The sequence below is a fragment of the Penicillium manginii genome (genome assembly GCF_028828005.1).
Source record: "Penicillium manginii strain IBT 31320 chromosome Unknown utg000007l:1.0-2284322.0:1.0-2285126.0, whole genome shotgun sequence".
Taxonomy (NCBI): Eukaryota; Fungi; Ascomycota; class Eurotiomycetes; order Eurotiales; family Aspergillaceae; genus Penicillium; species Penicillium manginii.
This window is the reverse complement of record NW_026643108.1, coordinates 1,276,865-1,303,585: the sequence shown is the minus strand read 5'-3', so window position 1 is coordinate 1,303,585 and position 26,721 is coordinate 1,276,865. Positions and strand designations below refer to the sequence as shown.

Sequence of the window (26,721 nt, the reverse complement as noted above, 5' to 3'; positions counted from 1 at the left end):
GCTTCATACGGTATCCTTGACGGTTGCGTAAAGCTACATTGGATCTCAATTGGTGGATCTTTGCCTGTTCTAATTAGGTATAGTGTGGTATAAGTGGGGCATGGTGAAAGAGAAGCCATTCTCATCTCGATCGTCGGCAGAGCCAAGCGATCGATTGATTCATGTCTGTGTCGGACTTCAACAGAAGGCTGATCGCAAACGCCCGAGTACTGACCAGCCACAGCCACGGAAAGGGGAAACACCGGCTCCGAAATGAGACCATAGAATGCAGATTTTTCGTTATTTCTCAGATAGGACTGAAAAATGGTGGCAGCTGTAGACTGCTGAACGGTGGTCACTGCAACCTTTTACGAAAACCGGAGATCAACGGCCTGATAATTTTGAGGGTTGCCTGATTAGTTTTCACCTTATTTTCAATGCTGGAAGAGAACTTTGCGAGATATATGTATAGGACCAATGGGTCGAGACACAACCCCTTTGGATGTCACGCAATGACGACAACCGATGAGAGTGCGCAACTAGAGCGCGAGTTGGGCCAGCAGCGTGTCGAGAATGCCTATTATCGCGACTGCTACGCACTTTTCAAGCTCTTGCAAGATCTCATAGAAAACACATCTCATGATCTGCAACGTCTTTACAACTCCGAGTCACCAAATGATCCGCACTTTTCCGGCCACGACATCCTGTGGTCCCTACAAAATAAGATAGCAAGTGTGATTGAAAAAGCATGCGAGTCCGAAAAGAGATGGAATGCTCTCTGTCGCATCGACCAATCTTACTCAGCCCAGGTTACTTTGGACCCAATCAGGACCAGGTATGCTGATGCAGAATGCAGAGGCATCTTATGGGGTATACCAACCAACAAAGGATATCGGCCTCAAGCCTTGGCGATCCCGGGGATAATGGAAATATGTCAAGTGGTCGTGAGATAATTGTCACGGTTTCTGAAATCTAGACTCAATTAAATCTCCTTCGAGAAACTACATAATGTGGAAGACTCTTAAGGACACACACGGGCCAGACGAGACAGAAAAAAGTCGACTCAGTCCGAAAAATTGGGAGATACCTAATCTAGTATACTTGAAATTGAACAATATTTATAATTTTGTGATGTGCGTACTACATTCAGGTAAGTTGTGCCATCCATGCCCATTCAGCTAAAAAGCCAATTTTTCGCGTGTCTTCCCCTTCAAACGTAGATGACCTAGTCGTCTTCGCCCAAAGGCGGCATCAAATACAGCAACAAAAGAGCTGTATCAACCAAGTGATCGATGTTGCGATAGATAAAAAAACTGCCAACCATGCGGCCCCAAAAAGGCGTGAGCCGAGGATGGCCTTGATTCCTATATCACTTAATTTAGCTTTTACTTCAGTGACGAATAGTCCGTACGCCACTGTAACCCCAACCGTAGCGGTCGTGATAAAAAGGGCCGAGAGCTAGCATTGTCAGCTACCTATATTCGTCAAATTCACTTGGAGTCTCACATACCGGGCTGAGGATAGATAAAAGTCTGTCCCCTCTGTTAAAGAATGTTTTTTGAATGCCAAGGGCGGTTACTAGCGTATTTCCAACGAGTCCAGAGATGTAGAGGTAGATAATGGCGTGAGAGATCTGGCGATAACCCGATATTGTAGACTCGTCTACCGGTCGGAGCACCTCGTCCATTTTTGCCACATTAGATCCAAGTGTGGAAGAAAGATTAAAAGCAAATGTCAAGCTAGGGTCCGAACAGGTGGACTCAGAGTTATGTCCAGATGTGCAATAGCTCCAAAGACCCACTAAGTAGTGTTGTGGAATGTGGGATTTCAGCTTATCAGCTTCTGATTGGATGGTATGATGGATCGCTGAAGATGCTTTCGAAGATGCTTCATCTGCACTCTCCCGGGCAGTCGAGGGCACATTGTTGACCGCATTTGCTCCGTCATGAACAATAGCCGAGGAACCCACATCCTCAATCCCAATAGACCCGCGGGACAATAAATGGTCGACCTTGGGAAAGTCCGTTAGATCTACCTATGCTATAAATTAACCTTTGGTCAGAAGAATGTTTGAAACCCGTCCTACCTTGAGAAAATAAAGCTCGCGGGATGTGGAGGGTGAGGAGTAGCTGACAAATATCACGATCAGACAGGGGAAGACCGCGATTGAAAGCGACAAGGCAGCAGCTGAGACGAGCCGATCTAGCCTTGGTATCGTTCGGAGCTTCATTGTTCTAGAATTTATTTCATATACTAGAGATGGTCGAGATGATGTATATCTGATAATTTGATGGAGAATATATTTATACTTTGGAGATCTCAAAACTTCTCATATTTCCTATCATGGGCGGATTTAATGTGAGGTAAGTTTCTGAATGTCTTTTTGTCGACATTTTATGAGTCTAGTGTCGCAGTATTGACTGTTTACAGCACAATATTGTACTTCCAGCGATAAGGAGATGGTCTTCATCAGAAAGTTAGAATGTCAGTTTTATACTTAAAGGTATGTGCCAACTTTGTGCCAAATCTAAGAGGTCGAAAGTTTTGCTACATACCCAATATATCACACGATATAAAGCTCCAAAAGAACACCAAGTATCTCCAACTTCGGGTCTTCCCGAGGCGCACTCCTCCAGTTCTGTTCTCTGAAAGTACTCTACATGGCCTCTCCCACTCAGTCTGAAGCGGAGGACCTGGAGTGTAGACTCTATGCATATGCTAAGAGTCTATGCATATGCTAAGAGTCTATGCATATGCTAAGAGTCGCTTCAAGCTATCGGCCAGGGTGCATATGTCCCATCTTGTCTTTGAAACGGGATTTAAGCGACGTATGGATCAGCGTCGGAATGTTCGCCGTCTCGAACAAATCTTGAAAATACAAGGTTGCCATCGTTTGATGAAGGATAATCATGTGTCCATCATAGTGCCCCAGGCAGACTGGCAACATCGGGTGCATCTGCGGTCGGACAACGGGACTCTTCCTAGCCTAAATGTGGATTGGGATTACGGATTACGAGCGCTAGATCACGAGAATCTAATTGTTGCTGCTAGAAATAAACTCGCATTCAACAACCAGTGGTGGATAGTGGATGTCTATGTGACTGATGAAGAATCGGGTATGAAGCCTTTTGCCTGTCTCAAAGCTTGATCTCCTCTGACTAATAACTACCCTTTTCAGATAACCTCAATGCAACTGCCCACGAGCTCCAGGCAAGGCTCCTCCAATCATTACGAGAACAATTCTCAAACGAGCATCGGCCATCAGATGGGCTGATATATGAGCGCATCAATTACTACGAGGGCCGTCTTGACGGGCCCGAGAATCAACGGGCAGCGGAAAGCTGGTGGGCGGCCCTAGAGTCAGTCGCGGGAAGCAAGAAAGGACAGTATCTGAGATTATTCTTCAAGAACCAGTTCCTGACCCGTCAGTTGAACTCGCTACTTGCCATTCCAGGGCTTTGGGATGGAATGCAGATTGGAAACCTGCACAAAGTTACCGCTATGCACTGTGACGAGGTACGTATGGACTTCCGGTGCCAGATTTCGGTGGACCAGAGGCTAATACAACTGGCATACCAGGCAATCTTGTGCTATTGGAGAAGTATTTTGACCACATTCCTAGGGATTGTTGGAGGCCATATCCAGAGCTTACAGTTAATTGACGGTGTTACTGTCAACCTCATCGAATCCCGAGTCCCTAAAGTCTCCAAAAAGGACAAAGAATTCTTGCAGAAAAGGTTTGACGAAGGCGTGCTTTTCCCCAGTTTTTCGGAAAATGATCGACGGGAGATCTGGAACCGATTGAAAGAGATTGACTCTCCAGTTCCATCGTTAAAGACATTTTTCAGAGACCGTCTCTATCTGGAAGTACCACAGAGTGTCATGAAGCAGCTATTTCTCCAACCAAATAGTACTGATGATAAACTGACAATCGACAATGGTGTTCATGGATTATGGGAAATTGGATCAGCGCTCGACCCAGCAGCCCGAAAGGCCAGGTTTCGAAGTTACATTCTGGAGCTCTGGCGCTTCAGCTTCCAGTACGGATTCGAAATGACCGATTGGAGGCGGCTCAAATCATCAAGTAGTTCGGCATTCGGAACAGCGTCTAGCCAGCAGCACTTGAATCTGCCCAACCGTACAGATATCTGGAACCATTTTCACATGAAAATGATGACTATGGGTCTCCGAACACCCAACACTGTCGACCTTCTAGCCTCGCCAGCCGTATTACCAACCGAGATGCCTTGCGACTACCCCGAAGATGCATCAGAAGAAGTGGATGTCAAGAAAAGGTGTGGTAAACCCTCGGTGGATACTGTGGAAGCCGACCGATACGCTCTATCAGTGATGTCGCTGAAGGAAAGAAGGATAGAAACCCGTGTCACGTCGAGATTTCTCCGTATATCGGTGTTCAAGAAGTTCTTCGGTTATTTAATGGACCATGATGCCATGAGTGGCCAGCTGTTGTGGCCCGAGCTTCTGGAAGACAGCACTCCACATATTAGCGAGAATAACGATGAGGAGACGCCGACTCTCTATACACCGGGATTGGATAGTTCGAGCTGGACCAATGCCAGTTCTGGAGTCCATGGGTCGGAATTTCATGTGTATCATAGCACACCCTACACGAATCCACCAGATGATCCTGAAAGCAGCTTCGAGTCCGCCCCGTTTCCTCCTCCTTCAATTTCGATGAGCGCGGCTTCATTCCCATATCCCGATCCCTCCATTTGATGGTATACAGCATTATGTTATGAGTATGTGCAGAATGCTTCTCTCAGGGGCTAGAACTTTAATCCTGGTTCACATCGCTAAATGGTCATGGCATGTCCACTGTAACAGTCCGTGTGCACAAGCGAAGTGAAATTGAATGTGAATCATATTGGAATGACAAAATTTTTGGAGCGGAGGAGTCAATTGCTTTCGAGTAGCCTGGTAACAGTATCTGTTTTCGGAATGACTGCATCAAATTCAGTTGATTACACTATCTTCTAGTTGCCATATTTAAGTCTAAGTTTGAAATATAGCTACTGGTCTGCGGTCCAATTCTCGCCTTGAAAATCTGGCAGCTAGAGTAGCACATGGAGACACCAGGTAAATCTGAGATGACAAAATATATGAAATGTTATTTTGGAGCGTATTTGTTGACAGCTAGAGATAGTAAATCTAAGAAATCTGTCTCTTCACCCACCGTGTCCTTCGCAGAACCCCCGGCTAGGTATCTCAGTATGAAAGATCCAAAGAGGTAGGCCTGGCTTGGTAGCGGTTGCGATAATAAAACGTCTTGCCTACAATTGACTGCGCTGGCTAAGATTTTTATGGCACGGTACCAGCTATCTGACCCGGGCCGTGATCTCCGGGGGTATGAAAGACGAAGTGATCGGGAGATGCGTTGTGAGCGACGGGTAATCGCCTGGCCCAGTCGCTGCATTTTGGGACCACCCCTTATTCCAAGGCTGCGGCACGCGATCAGGACTGAGTGGATATCCATATAGAGCGGAACATTCGGCCCAGGCGGATCTGTAGGTCTTGAAGTACTCTTCGATATCGTATGATGCGAGAGCGCCGGATCGGCCGCTCGTGAAGATTCCTGGCGGGGCGAAGGCAGGCGGTGTAAAATTATGGGCCGTTCTCTTCGCTCCAGGGGTTGGAGTTGTGGCGTAGATACGTGCGACAACATCCACAAAAACATTACAATAAACCTGACATATGATTCACTCAAATCGGGGTTGAGGCTTTGAGTGGCATTGAATGAATTTTCACTGGAAGGCTTTGGAATCACATTGTTTTCCTTGGAAACTGCGCTGGTTGTAGCTGATAAGTATGCCATGAAATTTGGCAGCCTGAATTTCAATTTGATGTATTTCTCTCACGGGTCGGGTTTAGACATTATAAATAATATTGGCTTGTGTCTTCTAGGAAGGGAGTCACGTTTAAAATGACCATGATAGTTTATTGAGGTGAGAATCGAGATGAGTCATCAGTCACATGACCAACATGGCAGATTCTTGGAATTGGGGGGGCGGGCTGGCAAAATGAGGGTGTTGACTCACCACTCTCACCACTTTCGATGCCCTTCCCGCCTTCACCGGATTTTCAGGTCGGTGATCACCTCGGTAAAAATAGCCGCAGGAATTACTCTAAAAATCTACTTGTTTTCTGTATCAACGCATTCTCAATTCAACCTTTGATCTATTTGATCACCTCTCTCACCATTTATCCTCCATCGGTTTAATCTTTGGCGGTTCACATCTCACCGGTAGACCTGTACATGGGCCGGCCCATGGGCCAAAATTCGAATATCCGGCCCAATTGGGCCGGCCCATGGGTTTTCTTGGCGGCCCATGGGCTGGCCCATTTGGCCCATTTAGCCCCCAAATTTGCATAAATTATATGCAAGATATTCAATATTACTAGTGGTATTTGATAGTGTTCTAATTATACAGCTTTAACTATGGCAAATTACTAAATAGATTACCATTCACCAAATATACTGTAAGTCAAAAGATATATATTCCTTTACTCGCAAGCTAGTAGGCCTTCTTGCTTTGATCGTTTGTGAATTCGATGTAGTTGAGAACTTAGGTTTTCTTAGATTTTTTAATACTATAGGGAGCGCAGTAGTCTGATTCGATTCTCTATATTTTTAAATTGATTAATACTACTTTGGTGGTGGCTTAAATCTATTAAAATATTAACATCGGAGGGTGAAAAAAAAATTCGATGCCGACATCTAATCCGCGGGGGATAGCACTTCACGAATATCTAGGCTGAATGGGCCGGCCCATGGGCTGGCCTATTAAATTAACTAATCAGAGACCCTTAATAGGGAGTCTCCTGGCTAAGTTGCTAATCAGACTAGAGCTGCGTACACAACGCGTCCCCCCTGAGTCTCTGCTTTATTGATCTTTCAGCTAAATAGAGAGTATGTACTTGTAGAATAAAATAGTTCGTTACCTCTTTCTCTACTCTCTTCTATCTATTCAACAATCCTCGTTCTTTAATTAATTGCCTATTCTTTATTATGCCTGAAATCCAATTACCAGAGATAACCCTTATAGATGATGGCGAGGTATGTGATGTTGATGATTCATCTTTCCTGGATCTTTACTCTGACAGTATTGCGCCTGAGCACTCTGCAAGTCAAACAACACAGTCTTTCCAACCTATCAAGATCCTAGGGTGTCTTAAACCTATCAACAACCACATAATATTCGAAGTAATGAACAAGGAAGAGTTTGTTGAATGGTGGCTTCGTACATCTGCTGGGCAAGCTGAGGATGCGAGAGTATGGGATACAAAGGGCTGCTGAGCAGATATCTGGGCTTCATTCGACCAGGTTGCTCACTGTGTTACTGGGAAGCCAATGATGATGTGTAAGCGATGTGGTGCTATTCTCCACCACTCCAATGCTATAAGTCGTTCTAGTAAGAGCGCATATGGAACTACTGCGTTATGCCGCCATCTTACACGTCAAACATGCTAGGCTAGAGGGCAAGCGTAAGGGAAAGGGTCTCATCTACAGCGGCTACTACGGCATTAGGTAAGGACCTTCTTTTCCAGCCGGAAAACCATCTAATGCTTCTCTCTCTTGATTAGGCAGCTATAGCCCCTGAAGCATTCAACGAGAACCGATGGAAACAGCAACTTATTACAACAATATCTATATTACGCCTTCCCTTTACAATGATCGAACACCCTGAATTTCTGAAGCTTATCCGACTAGCTCAGCGAGCTCTCTCTCCTATCAATATGCCCTCTCGCGTAACATTACAACGTCAGATTCAAACAAAGGCAAAAGATCGTCGGAAAGAGATACTTCGGAAATTGCCAAAGCATGCAAAGCTTTCAATTAGTCTGGACTGTTGGACCTTGCCCTTTCAACAAGCCTTTATGGCAGTATCTGGCTATTTTATTGATTCAGAATGGGAATACCGAGAGGTTTTACTTGATTTTAAACCTCTTGAGGGTGAGTATACTGGGGTAAATCTCAGTCAAGAGGTTCTTAAACTACTTCGAGAGTATGAGATTAAGGAGCGAGTATTGGCTATTACTACTGATAATGCGTCCAATAACTTAACCCTTGTTTCTTCTCTCCAGGAAACTCATCTCTCTCAAGGCCTGAGCTCTGATACCATTGTTATCAGAGTACCATGCCTTGCTCACGTTATTTAGTTGAGCCTTAAGTAGCTCCTTGGTCAAATAAAAGCAAACCCTGTCAATGAGAATGTTGAATCTATTTGGTCAGAAGAGTATATGCAGAAAGCACGTCAAATAGCAAAAGAGTACAGTATAGCCAGCACCCTTCGTAAGGTTTGATGATCTAATACCCTCACTATTCTCCGAATCTCTACTAATTCTATTATGGTTTACCTAGATTCGAAACCTTGCTGTATTTATTAATGCAAGCCCTCAGCGCCGTGCGAATTTTAGGAACCTTCAGCCTGAAGGCTCTCAACTGTTTCCAATTCAAGATGTACGAACACGCTGGAATTCAACATTTCTGATGCTCCGCCGGGTAAAGCGACTTTAGTCCTATCTTAATACCTACTGTGTGGCAGATCACTATACTGATCTTTAGCTGAGTAGAGATGAGTGGCAGTAGATTGATTATTTGATCTGCATTACGTAGCTATTCTATTAATACACCACTGCTCTCTCAAAAACCAAAGGTATTACAATTCACATGGTTTTCAGTATCTATAATCGTCTGTTTGAGCATCTTGAAAGCCGCTAGCGTCAGTTGTGCTATAAGAAGATCTTATGGAAACGTTAGATGCTTCAGGCACTGGAAAAAGTAAGAGATAAGCTTAAGGACTATTACTTAGCGACCGATACTCCAGGGCTTATCAACATATATACCAATAGAACTATCTTAGCGCCGTAGTATAAGCTTGAGTTCTTTCAGACCCCTGAGTGGCAAGATAAGGACTTTGTAGGTGAATATAAAGCAGCACTCGAGCAGCAAATTCTTGCCTATGAAGTTCAACTCTATGATACTTGCTCACAATCTGAAGGGCCTTCTTACCTACAGCCTATTCAAGAGATTGAAATATTGCTTAATAGTTATAGAGCTCGACCCGCAGTACCACTCTCAGAGCTCCATCAGTATCTGAAGGGGGGTAAGTATTCTCCCAAAACGCAGTTTTAATATATACCTCTCTAACTATTCATTCAATAGGTACTATACTCACTTCCCTACTTGATTTCTGGAGGGACCATGAGCAGCAGTTCCCAGTGCTTGCAGCAATTGCTCGAGATATGCTTTCTGTCCCAGCTACCGGTGCAGGTGTAGAACGCTTATTTAATTCTGCCCGCGATATCTGTCATTATCGCCGCGGCTCTCTCCATGCAACGACTATTCAGGATCTTATGCTGCTCATGTGTGCTAATCGATTTGATATTGAGGAGGAGCAACTTGCTTTTATACGAGAATATAAAACAGAGTACGAGATAGATATTCAACAGGAGGATACCACAAAGCATATTCTACAGGAGATTATAGAGATTAGTGAGGGGGAGGAGGAGGAGGAGGAGGAGAAGGAGAAGACTCCTCTACAGCATCATACAAAGCGAAAAAGAGATAATTATGAAGCTGAAGAGGATACATCAGATGAGGCAGGAGGCTCTGCGGAAGAAGAGCCTCTACTACCTAAGCAATCTAATACTCAGCGTGCTTCAGGGAGGGCCCGGATACCATCGATACGGCTACAGGGATATACTACTTAATATAATCTATAATTTCATTCATATCTCTGCTCTCACTGTATCTGATTCAATATAAAAATCACTATTGTATCACAGAATCACTTTATTATCGAAACCACAGCATTACAGCCAAGATCTCGCTTAATCTTCATATTTTATGCAACGCATGTTAGCCCTAGAAAAAGCCCTATCTTTGGGCCATTGGGCCGTTTTGGGCCGGCCCATTAATGGGCTATGGGCCGGGTTTTTGACCCAATGGCCCAATTGGGCCGACCCAAATGGGCCGGCCCATGGGCCATGTACAGGTCTACTCACCGGTTTACTTTTCAACAGTCGACTTCACTCGCCTACATTTGTATGTCTTAGCTTCATCAGTTCGATTTCACCGTTCAATCTTCCCCGTTTACTCCTCACCATTTGACTTTTCACCAGTTCAAACTTCACCAGTTGATCTGTTGGTTTAGTAAGTGATGCTTCAATGGTCATATTATTGAGGGGAGTTGATTGTGTGTTGTGTTGGATGTGTTGTCTAGATACAAGTAGACCAAGTAACGGAGATACACGTCTTCACGTGACCCCAGCCTCATTATCTCAGCAACCGGGATATTCCAACATGATCCTCGGTCTCAACAGTTAAAGTTTCAACGGTTCACCAGTTTACTTGTCACCAGTCACTTTCACCAGTTTCTCTTCACCAGTCTCTCTTCACCAGTTTTTTCTTCACCAGCTTCACCAGTCACTCCTCACCAGTCACTCTTCACCAGTCCTCTTCACCAGTCTCTCTTCGCCAGTCACTCTCCACCAGTTTCTCTTCACCAGTCTCTGTTCACCAGTTTTTTCTTCACCAGCTTCACCGGTCACTCCTCACCAGTCACTCTTCACCAGTCACTCTTCACCAGTCACTCTTCACCAGTCACTCTTCACCAGTCACTCTTTACCAGTCCGAATTTCACTAGTGCTTCATAATAATCCAGATTTAAATGATCTACTTTTCACCGTTCACATCTCAACGGTTCATATTTCACCACTTCAATTCGCCGGAATAGGCAACTTCCCGACGTTGTCGGTATCTTTCTCAGTAACGGTACATACATTACCGGTATTTCAATTGCATTACGATTTATTTCCTGGGGACGCTGTTTTTAATTGTGACACTGTATATCCGTTTTCCCGGTGCCATCAACTCGTGTTCCAAAAAGCTATATCGACATATCCTACAAGGCCCTTATTGCGAGATACCCATCATGCCCATACATATATTTTACATGAACTTTTACATAAAATCAGTCAATATGCGTTTAAGATTCAATTGAGAAATGCGAAACTTCCGCTAAATCTAAAACATGTGTGCTAGACTCCTCTCTAGAAAAGCTATTCGCCAGCGAGACGGGAGAAAGGCGTCTGGATCGCTCATTCTTCCTTCGGACAAAGCGAGAGACGAGACGGTGTAGAAGCACCATACCTACAAATGCCAAGCTTCCTCCAACTACGCTCATGACAATCAGTTCCACACCCTGTTTGGAGACTCGCATTGACCAATTTATACGAGTGGACGTGGGATCGTACATCCATCGGGCTGAAGTCATGATGGCAGATGTAGAGGTGCCGGCTTTCGTGCTCGTTTGTCCTAGCGTGGCTGTTTCTATCGATGTTGAAGACTGAGCGGAGTGGCCTCCATGCTGTTTGGATGTAGATACGCTTCCCCAGACTCCATCATCCAACCCAGCTGTATGAGGTAGCGTATCTGATAAGCTGCCTTTCAAGCTTTCTTTATCCCAAAACACTACGCCTCCAGGATCCCCAGTTATCTTACTGTACAGTATGGGCGTTGGCAAAGAAAGCGAGTCCGGCTCAGGTTCCGACCAAAATTCCAATGTAGATTTTACAAGAGTATCCAAAGCTTGTTGCTCCTGGTTGTTGTGGGAAGTCAATGAGAATACATGTCTCCTATTGGTCTCGGGTATATAATGCTTGAGGCTATGAGTTGAATGCGTGAAATCGTGTACATCTGTAGAGGTGGGTACCTCACTCTCATATGAACAAGTAGCGGTCGTAGAGTATCTCGGTTGCGTCAAATTGGACACCAAGTCAACTTGAGAAGTGTGCTCAGAGTCAGATGAAGAAACCTCGGAAATAGCTGGACTAGGAGCAGTTATCACGAGATAATGTTCCGACAGAGTCGTTTTCTCCTTGCTGTGTATGTTTGGAAGCAAGATTGCGCGAGTCGTAGCGACATCATGGGGAGCGAACTGAGACTTGCAGGGAATCCAAGCTGGAGACTTGAGTTTCCTACGTAAAAATCAGTGAGCGTTCTGTCATGTTCTAGTTTCCATTGCTCACCTACTCCAGAGAAGTTTTGGATGGCCCATTCAGAGACATACTGACCTGAAGGACAGTTATAATATGAATTCCTGAAGTCTGAAGGAAAAAGCGTCAAATATTTTTGCAAGCTTCGCGGGCTTTACTTCATTCTATAAGTTAAGATGCAACCAAATTTCCAAAATTCCATCTCCAGAGGCTATTTTGTTAGAATAGGTGACAGATGTTTTGAATTTTGCGGCCGCAGAAATATTTTGAGCACTCAACATTGATCCTCGGTTTTTGGCCCGCTCTGGAAAAGCTGCTTGCACATAATTAGGGCTTCTTAACCGTTTATTGCTTCTGAAAACCTATTTTGTGATTATAGCTCAGAATTGTGCTAGGACGGATGTCGAACTAGTACAGAAAACATATATAATTGTTATCTGGACTTTTGATACTTTTTCAGGTATACTCTAAAAATGGCCCCTGCTTTAACTCGAGTCAAGAAAGAGCAACTACGAAAACGCCGTAACAACCTGCTTCGTCGTCACAATGAATTTTGGCTTCTGTATGGGATCAAAAGCTGGCTGGTGATGGAGCTCCCAGACGGTCAAATCGTTACGTATCATTCTCACCCAAACAGCACTCCACCATCAGCAGAAAACATGGTAAGAGCGATAATAAACTCCCATATATTAGAGTGACTTTCCCATGAAGTGCTAATGCGTAAAGACAAACCGCTCCAAGCCCCCAATTGTCAAAACATCCCACGATTACGATACAACAAACCCTCGTCAGCCGACGGATAAGATGATCCCCCATGTCAATCCTCTAGCCCGAGAAAGTGGTATATGGAAGGATCTGGCGTACGCCCTGGATGAATGTCGTCGGTCAACTGTATGATCGAACGGGATTAATCTTATCAACTGATCTCCAAGACCTCACAGGTCAACCAAGGATATGGCTTATGCGAAAACTAATGGTATTGACCATTATTATTTGCTATAACCTAAAATCAAAGATGGTCGAACGAAGTGCCGATCTAGATACTTCTATAACTTGTAGCATGTGCGAGACATGAAGTAATCAAGCCATATATGGTCCTTCTCATAGCGTAGACAGACCTTGGGAGAAAAATCAGTTTGTACCCCCAATTTGTTCTACGATTCCTGACTCCTAGAATCCCACAAAAGGTAATTGCTTGTGCTTCAAGGACAGATAATCATCTAGTCTGTACTGTCATGCGGAGCGATCTTCGTTAACCGAAACGTCATGTGGCAAATTTTTGAAGACCCTTTGGTGCGAAGGTGCTTTTGAAAGTTCTTGCTGCAGGGGTTCGGGATTACTAAAAATCAATATCCATAAGATCTCATAGTTGTTATGCTATCCAACTCTGCGGAGACCTTCAGTACCCAAATAGCCCGCTCAGGAAAGGCATTAAGTGCGATGAATTTTCTCCTTGGCGATTTTTACTTTCGTGACTAAAATGATACCAAAGGGCTATTTCAACTCTTGAGAAGGGATTCCGCCATCGAAATATTTCATAATACAATTTCATAAATCAATACGTCCTGTACAAAGTAAAATCAATCATTAACAGTTATATTACATCTAATATGACGAGAATCCGTTTAATTGTATGACTTAGTGACCATTCTTTAAATCTGAAATGTGCTTCAATAAATTTCTCCCATATGACGTGGTCGGATGGTGGCTTGGTAATTGAGAGCCTCTCCATTTTCTCAACTAAAAATTATTCCAGCTTTTTACATCCTCAAGAACGATGTAAGTTGGAAGGCATTTCCTATGCCAAGAAGATATTGACCATGAGTATTTAAGACCTGGAGACGATCAAAATCTTGATGATCATTTCCGTCAAAAACCCGGATCACATATGCACCACTAAATTTTCCGGACCAGGTAAACATTTTGCTGCCAGTGTGCGGTTCTTATATGTCATTGTTGAGTACTTGATTTGTCAAACAAGACTTGAATGGGCATGTCTATGTTGAAAACATCTCTTGGATGCAAAATAAAACTTGATGGCTCTTGAATTCTTTCCCAGATATTACACTAGGGTCATATCGCCGTCAACAGTCAACTATTCTCAACTATTTACAGCAGTAGATTCTCGTAAAATGCGCAAATTTCAAATGGAATGAATTCAAATGATGAGTGATGTTTCTGTTATCTAAAAGCAAACTGCAGCTTCAAAATTTATCTGAGGGGTTATTATGCCCCCAAGTTGGAATAAATAGATTCTGCGAACAAGATAAATAGTCTGACTTATAGCCCTTGTTTTTCCTTTTCATTCCATCTTCGTTTTAGAATTTACCATTATTCAATTCAATCAGCTAAGATGGCGCCGCAAAAGGAGAAAAAGCCTAAGGATGCAGAGAATAATAACGGGATACATAAATTTTTTCCAGCAAAAGACGGGAAAAAGAACAAAGGCGCAAGTTTAGAAAAATTGGAACAAGGAATGAACGATGGAACTATCTCTCGTGAAAAACTAAACGCCGGCCTCGAACAATCCCTGATAAAAGATCACACAGGCCAGGCGCCAATCAACAGTGAACAGTCTTCTCGATCCAACAACAATCCTCCAGAAGAAGTCGCACCCCATCACCCACCCCATTTTGTTATATCGAAACCAAAAGAAACAGAAGATGTCGAAATGCAGTACTTGGAACCTAAGACTGCAGATCAAACTCATCCCCGCTCGATCGAAGACGGGATTTCTCCTGAGGCAGAAGAGCAACGCCAAAAAACACCCGCTCATCAGTATTCATCTGTCGAAAGCGAAGCTCTCCAGAACGAGGTCTCTACTGCTGACCAATTGGAAGATGGCTGCTTGGCAGTTCTTACCCCAAAAGAAAAGAAAGGGAAGGGAAGCAAGAGCACCGGAGACAAAGAGTACGATGAAAATGTTGTTATAGATGGATGGGGAACCCTGAATGGCTCGTCTTTTGTCATCATCCAAGATGGTCCTTTCAAATACGCCTCTTACCGCTTCGAACGGAGAAAGGGCTGCGACTATCCTGAGGAAGTCTACATTTCAAGCGAAACAGCACGAATTTCTCATATGAAAGACAAAGGTCCCTCAGGCAAAGATGTCCCTCGATACACAAAGGAGAATTTTGTGGGCATTTACGGCATCGTTTGTAGTGACGGAAAAGGAAAGTCTACCTGGATGAAAGTTAAATGGAAGAATATCAGGTCTGGGGATGATGCGAAATTGGTGAGGGGGTGCTCTTGGGAGCCGAAATTCGAGCTTGTCCGCTTTTTTGGCGGTCCAAAGGCAACAGAAGAAAAGAGGAAGGAGATCTGGAGAAATCAAAAGAAACGGTATGCAGATTACCAGAGGGGAGTTGCTCCGGAGTTTGATTCTCAAGGACGCAGCGTCTATGGACGTTCGCCGACTCCCTGCCCACCTGAAATAACGATAGAGCAATACCGACAAGATCAAGAGGAAAAGCAAGACCGAGTTACTGCCAAAATCAAAGCCGAAACTCTCAACAGCTTCCGGCAGCAGTCAGACAATCTGCAGTCTGACAAAAGTGCGATCAAAACCAAAGAGGAATTCATGGAGCAGAAAATGAAGGGTGACGAATGGGAAAAGCTCAGCGATCTAGAGAAAGAGAAGCGGAAAGTAGAGCTGGAAGCGCTTTACGATGTCTATCTGGAGACCGTGAGAAGCACTGGAGACGGCCCTAGCCACAGGCCAAAGAATACCTCCATTTCTGTCAGTTAATTGCGAAGGAATTGTAGCTTTACACTTTGATCTACCGCGTCGTTTTGTTAAGTCGTTTGAACATCAAAGAATGAGTGAGGCAACAGTAGTTAGTGAGTTACATAGATAGCAGTCTTTCTTGAAATTAGAATCCGTATCAATTGATCTCTCAGAGCCACCTATACATAAATTGATTTAAGTTTCTTGATTGTAGAGTAACCACATCACCCACTGTCTTTGATGTTTACCGCGCTTGGTACTAGACTTGGTGTTTGGTTTCCAGAAATCATCAATATTTGGTTTAATATTCTTTTTGATTTTTTGGAAAAATTTAAATCATTTACTCCATTCAACTACATACATAACCTCCTAGGAGAATATGTTGAAATATCTTCTCAAACTATGTCAATTCCTCTAAGATTGATTTGCACTTTTTTGCCAAAAGCCCAAGACAGCATCGTCGCAGTCAAGGCCAAAATCATCCCGTTTCAGATCAAATCGCGTGTGTGACCAGTTTGATCAGGAATAAATTTCAGTATAATGAGACTGCAGGTACCATGTCACGCACGGTAATAGGAAAATTGGGGATCAAAGTTAAGGGAAAGGCTGCCGCACCTTTATGACACCCTCAAACTGAATATCGAACATTGAATGTGGTGAAATTCCTTCTTTTTGAGAGACACTCAATTTCAAATTCAATTGAATGAGTTATAAAAAATATCTAGTTCCTGTATCATCAAGATCCTCCGTCCTCCTCTTCGTGGACAAATTTCCCTAATTTGATAGATTCACACAAATTTATCGCTCGCCTGAGTTCCCATTTGTGCTACGATATTGCTACACCATGTCAGTCTCCAAGACGCAAGAACCAACGCAAGACGAGTAAGTTGCATGTGGAAACAAATTTGAAACGTCACTAATGAACGAAAATTAGAGATATGAGAAGTTTGATACAAAAAGATACCCAGAGTGAACAACTTCCGAATACTCATCATGCACGAACAGATGCTTCTCACGAAGGATCTCACGCTGGGCAAACCGAATCCCTGGAGAATACAAACATTCCTTTAAAATTGATCCTTCCAACATTCCCGCTCGCGACTGTGCCGCTAACAGTCACCACCACACCTGGACTACGGACATTCATACCGCTTAGCCCGGCTTTGCCTACAAATATATCCAATGGCTCTGCTCCCTCTTTCACTGCCTCCATGTGGCTAACATTTTGTGCCCTTTTTCTGGCTGGAGCTATTTATCGAAGATGGTGACTGGACGATTACCGGCGCTGAAGAGGCTTCTGTTTCTTTGACCTAGGCTACAAGAATCAGTATTGAGGTAATTCTTGAATCACAATCGCCACTTTTTGAGATAAGCATGGATATTTCCAGGTAAAAATCCAGTATGAAGTAAACAAGACTATATTTCAATAGCGGGGTCAAAAATTGGTAGTTTACTAGCAACTTACATTATAAGTCAACATCACTTGCGTCTCATTTTCCTTATAAATTTCCCAAAAATGCACGCATAGTTCCTAGGAGCTACCCCTTCTCCCAGGATTGACTGAGTTCTAGATGCTTCTTCTCCATTGCAATTTCTAACGACATAACATAAATACCACACGTACTGCCCTACTTAATCAGAGTCGCAATTGCTAGCCCAGCTGCGACAAGCCGATAAGATTTCCACCATATGCTCATTCCTGAGCCGCCTCCAGCGGACAAAGTGAAATATTCCGCCGATCCAAGAGTTATTCTGATTTATCAGACAAGATGATGCTTCTTTTTCTTCCCCTAGAATTACTTTTCTGTCTGGCAGACTTTTTAAATGGTTCACAGGATTTGCTGTCAATGGCAAGATTGAATAGGCGATCAAGTCTTCTATTCTTACCGCTTCTCTACACTTTCAATGTCCGCTGCCAGAATAGCTCTGCTCTGATCTGGGCCATCCAGCACAACCAGTCGAAACTCGCGAAAACCCTACTCGAAGAGTATCGAGCAAACCCAAACACGATGGATGGAAGACTTCGGACGCCGCTATTCTACATCCCAGGTATTCGAACGGAAAGACATCACGTGATTCGTTTTTTGATCAGGAACGGCGCAGACCTCAATTGGAGAGATGATCATCAGCAAACGCCCTTACTGTACTCCCTTCAAAGAAAGTTTTTACCAGTAGCCAGAGATCTTCTGGGGTACTCGGGTACAGAAGTGACTGCTCGGGATAACAAGGGCCGCAACGTGATTTGGTATGCTATCGCCCATCAAGATAAGGAATTGATTCAGGCCTTCCTGGATAGAGGGGTTGATACCCTTACAGCCGACTGCAAAGGAATCGACCCTATCAACATAGCTATCCTGAATCAGAGCAGTGCCGTTCTTACCATGTTGCTTGACCATATCAAAAAGAAGCCTTCAGCGGCAAACCTGGATGGCCTGAACAGCCGTGAGCATCCGCTATTTATTGCCACGCGCAAAGGATCGATAGAAATGGTCCGAATATTGATTTCCTACGGGGCAAATCTTAACATCAGGAACCGAAAAGGTCAGAATCTGCTTCATCAAGCAGCCATAAAAGGATGCAGTGATATTTTGCAAACTTTTCTCGATTACAACATGATACCTATCAATGCTACCGATACAAGGGGAGCAACAGCGCTACATTTGGCCGCAGAGCGTGGGCACAAATCGATCGTGAAGATTTTATTAGCTTTTCCCGGCATGGAAATCGATTCTCGTGATGGAGACGAAACCACATCTCTATGCATCGCTTTTCGTGAGAATAAACAGTCCGCGGCCTTGCAAATTTTATGTGACGGGTCGGCTGACATCAACGCGTCCTGCCGACGTGGGCAAACGGCCCTTCATCATGCTGTAAAAAATGGCAATATTCTGCTCGTGTGTGTTCTCCTCGAAATTGAGAGCCTAGATCCGAATATTCGGGACGGATGTGGCTGGACTCCCATCACCTATGCTGTATTAGGTGGCAGTCTACGATTGCTGGAGGTACTTCTCACGAGACAAGATATTGCGCTGAATGTTCGAAATGCCTCGCCGATTTTCTGGGCCTGCGAGAAGGGCCATATGGAGATCGTACGCCGGCTTCTTGACCACAATGATGTCGATATTGACAAATCGGTCTGGAATAAATCTCCTCTTCCGAGCACTGCTCTCAATCATTGAGAATGCTGATATTAGCACTGCTCTCAATCATTGAGAATGCTGATATTGAATAGAACACATTCCGTCATGTAGGTCTGGATCCACTCAGATTTCGCCTAGGCTGAAGTCGAGATGGGGTGACCCCAACCCGATGAGAAAAAAATGTGGACGATAAAAATTAAACTATGAGGGACAGAGATTTGCGGCTTCGAGACTTGAGCATCTGAAACCTGGCCAACGATCCAATCACCCCCTGAGTAGGCCCTGAATCCGCTTGGGATATATGAGTTATACATGATGCTTTCGTATTGATTAAATATCATAATATTTACTGATATGGTTGTTGTCAATCTTAGTATGAGGGACAGAAATGATTTACAATCATACATATATAATCATACAATTGCTCCCAGTTTCTGTGATCTTCTCTTTCACTGGGATGCAAAAATCCACCAAATCCACCAAATTGTAGTGGCATACCGGACTGTAGTATTGAATCGACCTTCGCCGTCAGAATCCACATTCAAGAAGGGTCTAGATCAATCATGGCTTTGCTATTTCTGGAATGTCAATCTTATCGCGAACAGAAGGCTATCATACATCATTCAAGGGCAAATTTGGGTAATCTCACTGATGTGTGATTTCACCGATGTATTGTGATACCGCAAATGCAGCTTCACAAAAAGCTTGACACCAAGCGAGGCTTTGTCAGTTTTTCTCTAGCGACTGAGAAATAAGCCCAGCTTGAATGTTCATGCCAAAGGCCTTAAATCACAAAGTCACAGTCCAGACGACTTTTTCCTGGATAGTTTTGTACTCCAATGCACCTTGATAGACTGCGGACTCCTCCCAGGGTACTTTTCATCAAAATGCCGAATTACTTCTTCCCATGGGAGGCCTTGCTCTTTTTTGAGCTGTACCAATAGGCAATCTTCCTCCGCAGAGTAACGTGGGCGTTTTCACGATGAGCATGAGTCAACTGATGCATTTTGAGTCCGGGATGAAGACAAATTGTTACTTGGCGTGGATCCTGATTTCGTGTTGACTTCCTCTGGGCGAGGCACACAGCGAGACAACGCACTCTCAAATAGCCAAGACAAGAATTGTAGTCGATCCTCCGCTCTAAGTGCAGAAAACTGCGCAAGAATTGTGGACAATGAAGCTTCCTGATGACCAGGTCGTCGAGTCGATTTTCCGTGCTTTTGTTTTGGACGATTGCGGATGACGACCGAAACTTTCTGAATTTTGGACGACCGCCGACCAGGATCGGTCACCTTCGGCGAGTGACACCGTTTGCCACGAGAAATGCCATTATCTGTATCCGAGGAATGATTGTCCGCGGTGAAGCCTGCCTGGCGGGTTGTGCAAGTAGGAGCAGATTCTATGGTGTTCTGTTGTTCTTCAGCTCGATAATGCTGGTCCTCCAACATCGCCGGATCTATGGTCAAATCACTTGCGAAATCTTCCATCTCTAATGGGGTTGACTTTTGAAATGCTATAGACCGAGAAAGCTGATCGTGCGTGAAGAAGGGGTCGAAGTCACATGATCCAATGCGGGTTTGCTGTTCGATATGCTCATCGACGGAATCAAAAATTAGACTATCGGTGTCTTCCGGGCCTGGTAGATTCTCTAAATGCAAGATTTCCTCAAAATCGAAGTTTTCCGATTCTTGATTGACAGGTGACATCTGGCTACTCAAATCTGGCTTCTGGAGATTCTGGTCGACAGGTTGTGAAGCCCCATCGACGCAAACCTCAAGTGGCGGGCGGACCGGAAGGGGATGCCGCTCAGGCTGCGGGGTGCAAGGGATCCGGGAATGGATTGTCGAGTTTTTTGAGTTGTTGGGAGACGGCGTGGCATTGAGTGAGACAGGACTTGGATAGCGACGGAGATCCAGAGGGCCTTGTTGAGAGATCGGTTTCTCGTGGGGATCCCAAGGCGGGAAAGATTCCAAACGAAACGATTCGTTTGACATTGTCAGATCACGCACAAATGAGCATTCATTCAAAGTGGTTGGTGTTACAGGGTGTTTGAAACGGAGCAAGAGCGAGAGCAAAGGAAAGTAAACTGCACTGATATCTGGGAATGGGGATCGGGGGGCTGGGGAAAGAATTACTCTGGTGTAGGGTGAGAGGGGGATGGGGATTGGGGCAGAAGGGATTGGGGTTGCTGGAGTGCCAAAGTGGTGGCATTGCGCTGCTTTTATACACCAGCTCAAGAGGTCATTGTCTTGCCTTTGAATTTGATCCGCCAAATCTCGTTGGCCAGCTCACATACCACTCGGAAGCCTGAGCATTTCGGCCAGATGTCCGCGATGTCCGCTCGCGTTTCCCAACGCATGCTTTGTCGTAGCCTTGCCTGAATCAAGGCAACCGCCCCGCCCTCCAATCCCGAAATTCACTGCTGAATGCGGATGCGGCATTTTTTGCCATCATTTCCTGTGAATACGTCTAGCGAAAATGAGATATTTGGCGGCGGACTTTAGCCGGACGAAGGGCGGCGGAAATTGTAGGCCCACCAGGTCTCACGGCATTCACGATAGACAGTGGGGAGAGGCAGTGTAATGCAACCTCGAGGTGGCGAGAGCGGTGTAATTTCCGGCGGCATGTCCGACAATATTCAGAATCCATTGTACACCGGAGGGGCGAAGATATCGCGAAATCGATGCCTGCAGCCGGAAAAGCGAGACTTGGATATGCAGCTCTGGTAGAAGCCAAGGCTCCATAGTAGCCTCAAGGGAGAGCGAAGCAGAAAGCTACCGATAGAGAAATTCTCATCCATCCCGCAGAGATCGTGAAGCGTGGATTTGAGCCATGGCGAAAGCTGCCGGAAACGAGCTGGATTCCCGGTTGGGCGACATCTCCGATCAGACAAAAAGATCAGGCAACCAGATACAACGCGTTTGGCACTAGTGGGTCGTGAAGAAAGGGGGGGTTCAACCAAGTCGGGAGGGCAGGAAGAGGTGAAGGTGCGTGGGAGAATCGCAGATGAGGAGGAGCGGTCTTTTATAGATGGCAGGGTCGGCAAAAGCGGCGACTGCAGCGCTAAGCCGGATGGGGCGACCACAACTGACGCGATACCGGAAAGGGCAGGGCCCCTACGGGTACAGGCAGGCGGTCACGGGCGGCAGGGCGGAGAAGCGAATGGCGGCCGTTTATGGCCCCCCCGCTTGCCGTCGTGTGGAATACTTAAGAAACTTTTATAGTTCTAGATTAAATCTAAATTAAAATAACTTTAATTTAAATCTGAATTAAAATAATTTTAATTTAAACCTAAATTAAAATAACTTTAATTTAAATCTAAATTAAAATAACTTTAATTTAAATCTAAATTAAAATAATTTTAATTTAAATCCGAACCTCTTTTATTTTAGAAATAGACCTTATCTATTTCCCCTATAGAATAAAGATAATTCTAATTATACTTCTATTACTAGGACTAGTCTATCCAGTTCCTTTAATAAAATATTTTCTAAACCTTATTTTAACTATAGTAAGCTAGATTATTAGATAAGTAAATATTGTTTACTACTAAAAACCCTAGGAACTAGGATCTAGAAAACCTACTTAAGACTCTAGTATTATTGTAATAATACTTAATTAAAGTACTTAGGAAAAGGATAGAAGTAGACTGCGGCACGGTTTTGGGTTTGGTCTTCAAATGCTAACCAAACCCAAATCGATTTGGTCTGCGGTTTTCATATCTTTACCAAACCCAAATCGATTCGGTTTGCGGTTCTTAGATCTTTACCAAAACCTAACCGCAAATTTTACGGTTAACCAAAACCGCAATGTGGTTACCTTGCGGTTAACCGCACTAGCATAAAAGATGAAGATCTTACCTATCTAAGCCACCCCACCGTTTTTATACACCTGATAACTAAGCTCAAATAATGCATTCTTACATATGGTTTCGTTATTACTACTGTAATCATTTATTTTTCTTACTTTTTGTTCGAAATAATTTGAAATAGAGCGGTATTCTAAAAGATAAAATATTAGTCTACAAAAGATTCAAGTTCAAAGTTGGATTTTGGATATTGTTGGCGAGATTTACTGTGTGTTGTGATTAGTTTTTGTAATCGAGTATAGGTATCGCAGAAATATATATTTGACTTAGAGAGATTATGCTGCATCTTCAGGTCAGTAGAACATGAAAAGCCTAACTTGACTAATTTTTAAGTATTCTGAATTTTGAACATATGTTATAAAAGAGCTAGTTTTTTACATATCTCTAATAATTTTTAATCTAGTATTACAATATAAAAGTGTTAAAAAAATATGTCCTAAAAGTGCAAAGTTGCAGTGATAAATGGTTATATTGCGGTCGTGCTGCGGTTACCTTGTGGTTTTCCTGTGGTTTTTGCGGTTTTCAGGGGTATTTTACGGTTATCTTGCGGTTATCTTGCGGTTATCTTGCGGTTTTTGCGGTTTTCGGTAATCTTAGTGCGGTTATTGTGAGGGGTCTTTGCGGTTAACCGCAGGATAACCGTATTAGTAGCTCTAATATCCAATTAGAGTATATCTTTGACTCCACTCTATAATTGCTTTTGCAACACATCAATGTCCTCGGTCGCGTCTGGTGTTTGTGGTCCTCTCGTCGAATCTTGTAAGTTGTTTGTCTCTCATTTACACATATTGGCTCTCAAGACCATAGCCAAAGATGGCCTATACTTCATCAGTCTTCACCGATCAGCATTCTGATACTGACTTTCTCCTACCAGATGACCTGCCATCACTCAGTACATATTGTCGTACTGCCACCGAGTCAATTACACCATCCATTTGCTCTCAACAACTGCAATTACCGCGAGCGCCCTTATTCCTTACACGTACTGGGCCACATCTTCAGCGATTTTGGATCCTTGTAGAAATGGACCCCGCAACAGGCCAAACTCGGAAGGATTTCACTGAGTGATGGCTTCAAACAGAGTATGGCACAAGAAAAGACATCGAGACCACCATTCATTGGGACCACAAAAAGAGAGCTTCAGTCTGGGATCACTTTGAGCAAGTAGCTCATAAACGGACAGGAGAGCCTAAAGTTATGTGTAAGCGTTGCCTTACTACACTTACTCATCCAAATATTCAGCGTGGAGGAACATCACCAATGAACACACATCTGAAAGGGAATACCTGTCATCCAAAGCATAGGATTAGCAAGTTACTTGCGAAGCAGGTAAGTATATATACTATCTTTAAGATACTGCTTTTAGCTAATAACTTATAATTTGTAGTCACAAACTTCAAGAGCAACTTTAACTACTTTCTCTGAAGAAGCGCTTGCCCAGAAAGTCCTATCTCTTATCCTCGTCGCACGGCTCCCATTCCGTATCCTTGATCGTCCAGAATTCCAGGAATTAGCTGATCTAATTGCTGTTGCTCCCTCACGGGTCAAACTACCCTCGCCCCGGACGATTAGCCGACAACTACACTCGAATATCCAACAAGGACAACAGAGTATAATAGATATGCTCCCAGAGGATAGTAGACTATCTCTATCACTTGATTGCTGGACATCACCTTTCCAGCAGGGCTTTATGGCTATTACTGGTTATTTTCTGGATAACGATTGGGAGTATCGAGAGGCTCTACTTGGCTTTGAACCCTTACAAGGCTCACATACTGGGAGTAACCTAAGCTCAGTAGTTATTGGTATTCTCGAAAAGTATAAAATTGCCGATCGGGTTCTGTCAGTAACAACTGATAATGCTACCAATAACAATACAATGATGCTCAGTATTCAGGATGAGCTTAAAAGTCAGGGCATTGGAAGTGACAGGCTTGGTAATGGTATATTCCGTGTTCCATGCCTGGCCCATGTGATCCAACTGAGTCTGAATCAACTTCTCGGAAAAATAAAAGCAATGCCATCCAATAATGAGGCAGAGGATGGATGGCCAGATGACCGTGAGCGCCAGGCGCGTTCCCAGCAATCAAAGAGAGAGATTATCCAGACTTTGAACAAGGTATGTGATGATTCAGCAGAAAGAGAGAGAGAATAACAGCTAATAATAGTTATCTGTAGATCCGAAATCTTGCTATCTTTATTAATGCAAGTCCTCAGCGCCGAGCTGCATTTCTTGTAATCCAGTCCCAGGAGCCTCGACTGCTTCCTCTTCAAGATGTACGGACTCGATGGAATTCTACATTTCTGATGCTCGGCCGAGCAAAACGACTACAGAAGAGCTTTCAAGAATACTGTACAGCAAACGGCTATCTCCATTTTCAGCTTGACAAAGAAGAATGGCGTCAGATCGACTACTTACTGTGTATCACTGAGCCATTCTTTAAGTTTACAACTGCTCTCTCGAAAACAAAAGACACCACAATCCATCTTATCTTTGGCGTTTACAATAAGCTTTTCAATCACCTGGAGAACTCCGAGAACCAGCTTCGCCGAAAGAGACTCCTATGGAAGAAATCAATACTGAGGGCATTACAGGCGGCAAGGGAAAAGCTTTCTGAGTATTATCAAGCAACTGATAAGGAGTTTTATAGGGATCTTTATGGTATTGCTACCATTCTTGCCCCATCAAAGAAACTTCGATTCTTTACCTCAAGAGATTGGCAAGGGGATATTGATTTTGGTGCAAGATATCGTGGGTGTCTTGAAAAAGAGTTCTGGCGATACAAACGGCGATTTTCGGATCAAGCTGAAGAATCATCCTCTGATGTCCGGCAGAACTCCAGTGATATTAATGAGATTGAGATGCTATGTGACTCACAGACTTCATTTTATACAGCAGAAGTACCAGCAGAGGAGGAGGATGATGAACTGGCTCGATATCTTGCAAAAGGTAAGTCTAATTACGTATCTGTCTATCTCAGATACTAATTTTATCTAGGCCTTATTTCACAACAGCCCCGTTTATTCTGGAGGGAGCATCAAAAAGAGTTCCCAGTGCTGGCTGCACTAGCCCGGGATATTCTTTCAATTCCTGCAAGTGGCGCAGGTGTTGAGCGTCTTTTTAACTGTGCTCGAGATATTTGTCACTACAGACGGGGCTGCCTTAACGCTGATACTATCAAGGAGTTGATGCTGCAATCGTGTGCTGTAAAATTTGAGGTTGAACAGAGAGAGATTGACTTTACAAAAGAGCTTGTACTAGCGGGTGAGGCAGCGATGATTGAACAAGACAGAGGATCAATAGCCCCTCTTCCAGCATTGGATCCAATTAGCGATAATGAAGAGGAGGAAGGAGAGAAGGAGGAGGAGGAGGAGGAGGAGGAAGATAGACAGGAGCCATCAGGAGAGACACAAAAACGAGCGCGTTCCGGAAGTACTAGCTCGCAGGAGGATCAAATGGAACACGAAGGCACACAGCGAGCGACGCGGATTCGCAAGAAGCCTAAAATGCCAGAGGGGTTCCAACTGGCGCCTTTGTAGCTTAAATACTGTCAGATTATATTTCTTGATTTGGTCTTCTATCCAGTTTCTTTGTTCTGTAGTCTCTGTATTCCGTATATCCTGGAGATGATTTTTCGCCTGACAATTAGTCAGAGCTCTCATACATGACCGAAACAACAAAATTACCAAAAAAACTGCATAAAAATCTATCTGCCCAGCAGGTCACGAGGCTTAGTATGTTTGTATTGTTTACAAGACCGCGGTTAACCGCAAAACTGCAGCGGTTTTCATTTGAAGACCAAGACCGAACCGCAAAATTTTGCGGTCTTGGGATGAAGACCAAAACCGAACCGCAAAATTTTGCGGTTTTGATATGAAGACCAAAACCGCTGCGGTTTTGGTTAGGTTTTAGGTTAACCGCGGTCTTTGCGGTTAGTGCCGCAGTCTAGATAGAAGTTAAACTAGTTTCTATAGGTTCTAACTCTTAG

General features: G+C 44.0%; 9 protein-coding genes across 9 annotated transcripts; 7 read left to right on the top strand and 2 right to left on the bottom strand.

The window, feature by feature from the left end:
* Nucleotides 1-491: 491 nt before the first annotated feature.
* Nucleotides 492-932, top strand: N7533_010415 (uncharacterized protein; the record flags this gene model as incomplete). Its single annotated transcript, XM_057107065.1, has 1 exon — nucleotides 492-932. One exon carries the CDS (start codon nucleotides 492-494, stop codon nucleotides 930-932), a length of 441 nt encoding a protein of 146 aa, XP_056956282.1.
* A 272-nt stretch (nucleotides 933-1,204) lies between these two features.
* Nucleotides 1,205-2,209, bottom strand: N7533_010414 (uncharacterized protein; the record flags this gene model as incomplete). Its single annotated transcript, XM_057107064.1, has 4 exons — nucleotides 1,205-1,343; nucleotides 1,391-1,437; nucleotides 1,490-1,990; nucleotides 2,066-2,209. 4 exons carry the CDS (start codon nucleotides 2,207-2,209, stop codon nucleotides 1,205-1,207), a joined length of 831 nt encoding a protein of 276 aa, XP_056956281.1.
* Nucleotides 2,210-2,713: 504 nt separating this feature from the next.
* Nucleotides 2,714-4,716, top strand: N7533_010413 (uncharacterized protein; the record flags this gene model as incomplete). The annotated part of the gene is made up of 3 exons (XM_057107063.1): nucleotides 2,714-3,095; nucleotides 3,158-3,495; nucleotides 3,559-4,716. 3 exons carry the CDS (start codon nucleotides 2,714-2,716, stop codon nucleotides 4,714-4,716), a joined length of 1,878 nt encoding a protein of 625 aa, XP_056956280.1.
* A 7,754-nt stretch (nucleotides 4,717-12,470) lies between these two features.
* On the top strand, nucleotides 12,471-12,894 carry N7533_010412 (uncharacterized protein; the record flags this gene model as incomplete). The annotated part of the gene is made up of 2 exons (XM_057107062.1): nucleotides 12,471-12,659; nucleotides 12,724-12,894. The coding sequence occupies 2 exons, from the start codon at nucleotides 12,471-12,473 to the stop codon at nucleotides 12,892-12,894; spliced, it is 360 nt and encodes a 119-aa protein (XP_056956279.1).
* A 1,456-nt stretch (nucleotides 12,895-14,350) lies between these two features.
* On the top strand, nucleotides 14,351-15,745 carry N7533_010411 (uncharacterized protein; the record flags this gene model as incomplete). The annotated part of the gene is made up of 1 exon (XM_057107061.1): nucleotides 14,351-15,745. One exon carries the CDS (start codon nucleotides 14,351-14,353, stop codon nucleotides 15,743-15,745), a length of 1,395 nt encoding a protein of 464 aa, XP_056956278.1.
* A 1,826-nt stretch (nucleotides 15,746-17,571) lies between these two features.
* N7533_010410 (ankyrin repeat domain-containing protein) lies at nucleotides 17,572-18,903 on the top strand (the record flags this gene model as incomplete). Its single annotated transcript, XM_057107060.1, has 1 exon — nucleotides 17,572-18,903. The coding sequence occupies one exon, from the start codon at nucleotides 17,572-17,574 to the stop codon at nucleotides 18,901-18,903; it is 1,332 nt and encodes a 443-aa protein (XP_056956277.1).
* A 938-nt stretch (nucleotides 18,904-19,841) lies between these two features.
* On the bottom strand, nucleotides 19,842-20,858 carry N7533_010409 (uncharacterized protein; the record flags this gene model as incomplete). The annotated part of the gene is made up of 1 exon (XM_057107059.1): nucleotides 19,842-20,858. The coding sequence occupies one exon, from the start codon at nucleotides 20,856-20,858 to the stop codon at nucleotides 19,842-19,844; it is 1,017 nt and encodes a 338-aa protein (XP_056956276.1).
* Nucleotides 20,859-23,445: 2,587 nt separating this feature from the next.
* N7533_010408 (uncharacterized protein) lies at nucleotides 23,446-23,800 on the top strand (the record flags this gene model as incomplete). Its single annotated transcript, XM_057107058.1, has 2 exons — nucleotides 23,446-23,491; nucleotides 23,607-23,800. The coding sequence occupies 2 exons, from the start codon at nucleotides 23,446-23,448 to the stop codon at nucleotides 23,798-23,800; spliced, it is 240 nt and encodes a 79-aa protein (XP_056956275.1).
* Nucleotides 23,801-25,594: 1,794 nt separating this feature from the next.
* On the top strand, nucleotides 25,595-26,272 carry N7533_010407 (uncharacterized protein; the record flags this gene model as incomplete). The annotated part of the gene is made up of 2 exons (XM_057107057.1): nucleotides 25,595-25,682; nucleotides 26,037-26,272. The coding sequence occupies 2 exons, from the start codon at nucleotides 25,595-25,597 to the stop codon at nucleotides 26,270-26,272; spliced, it is 324 nt and encodes a 107-aa protein (XP_056956274.1).
* Nucleotides 26,273-26,721: the final 449 nt, after the last annotated feature.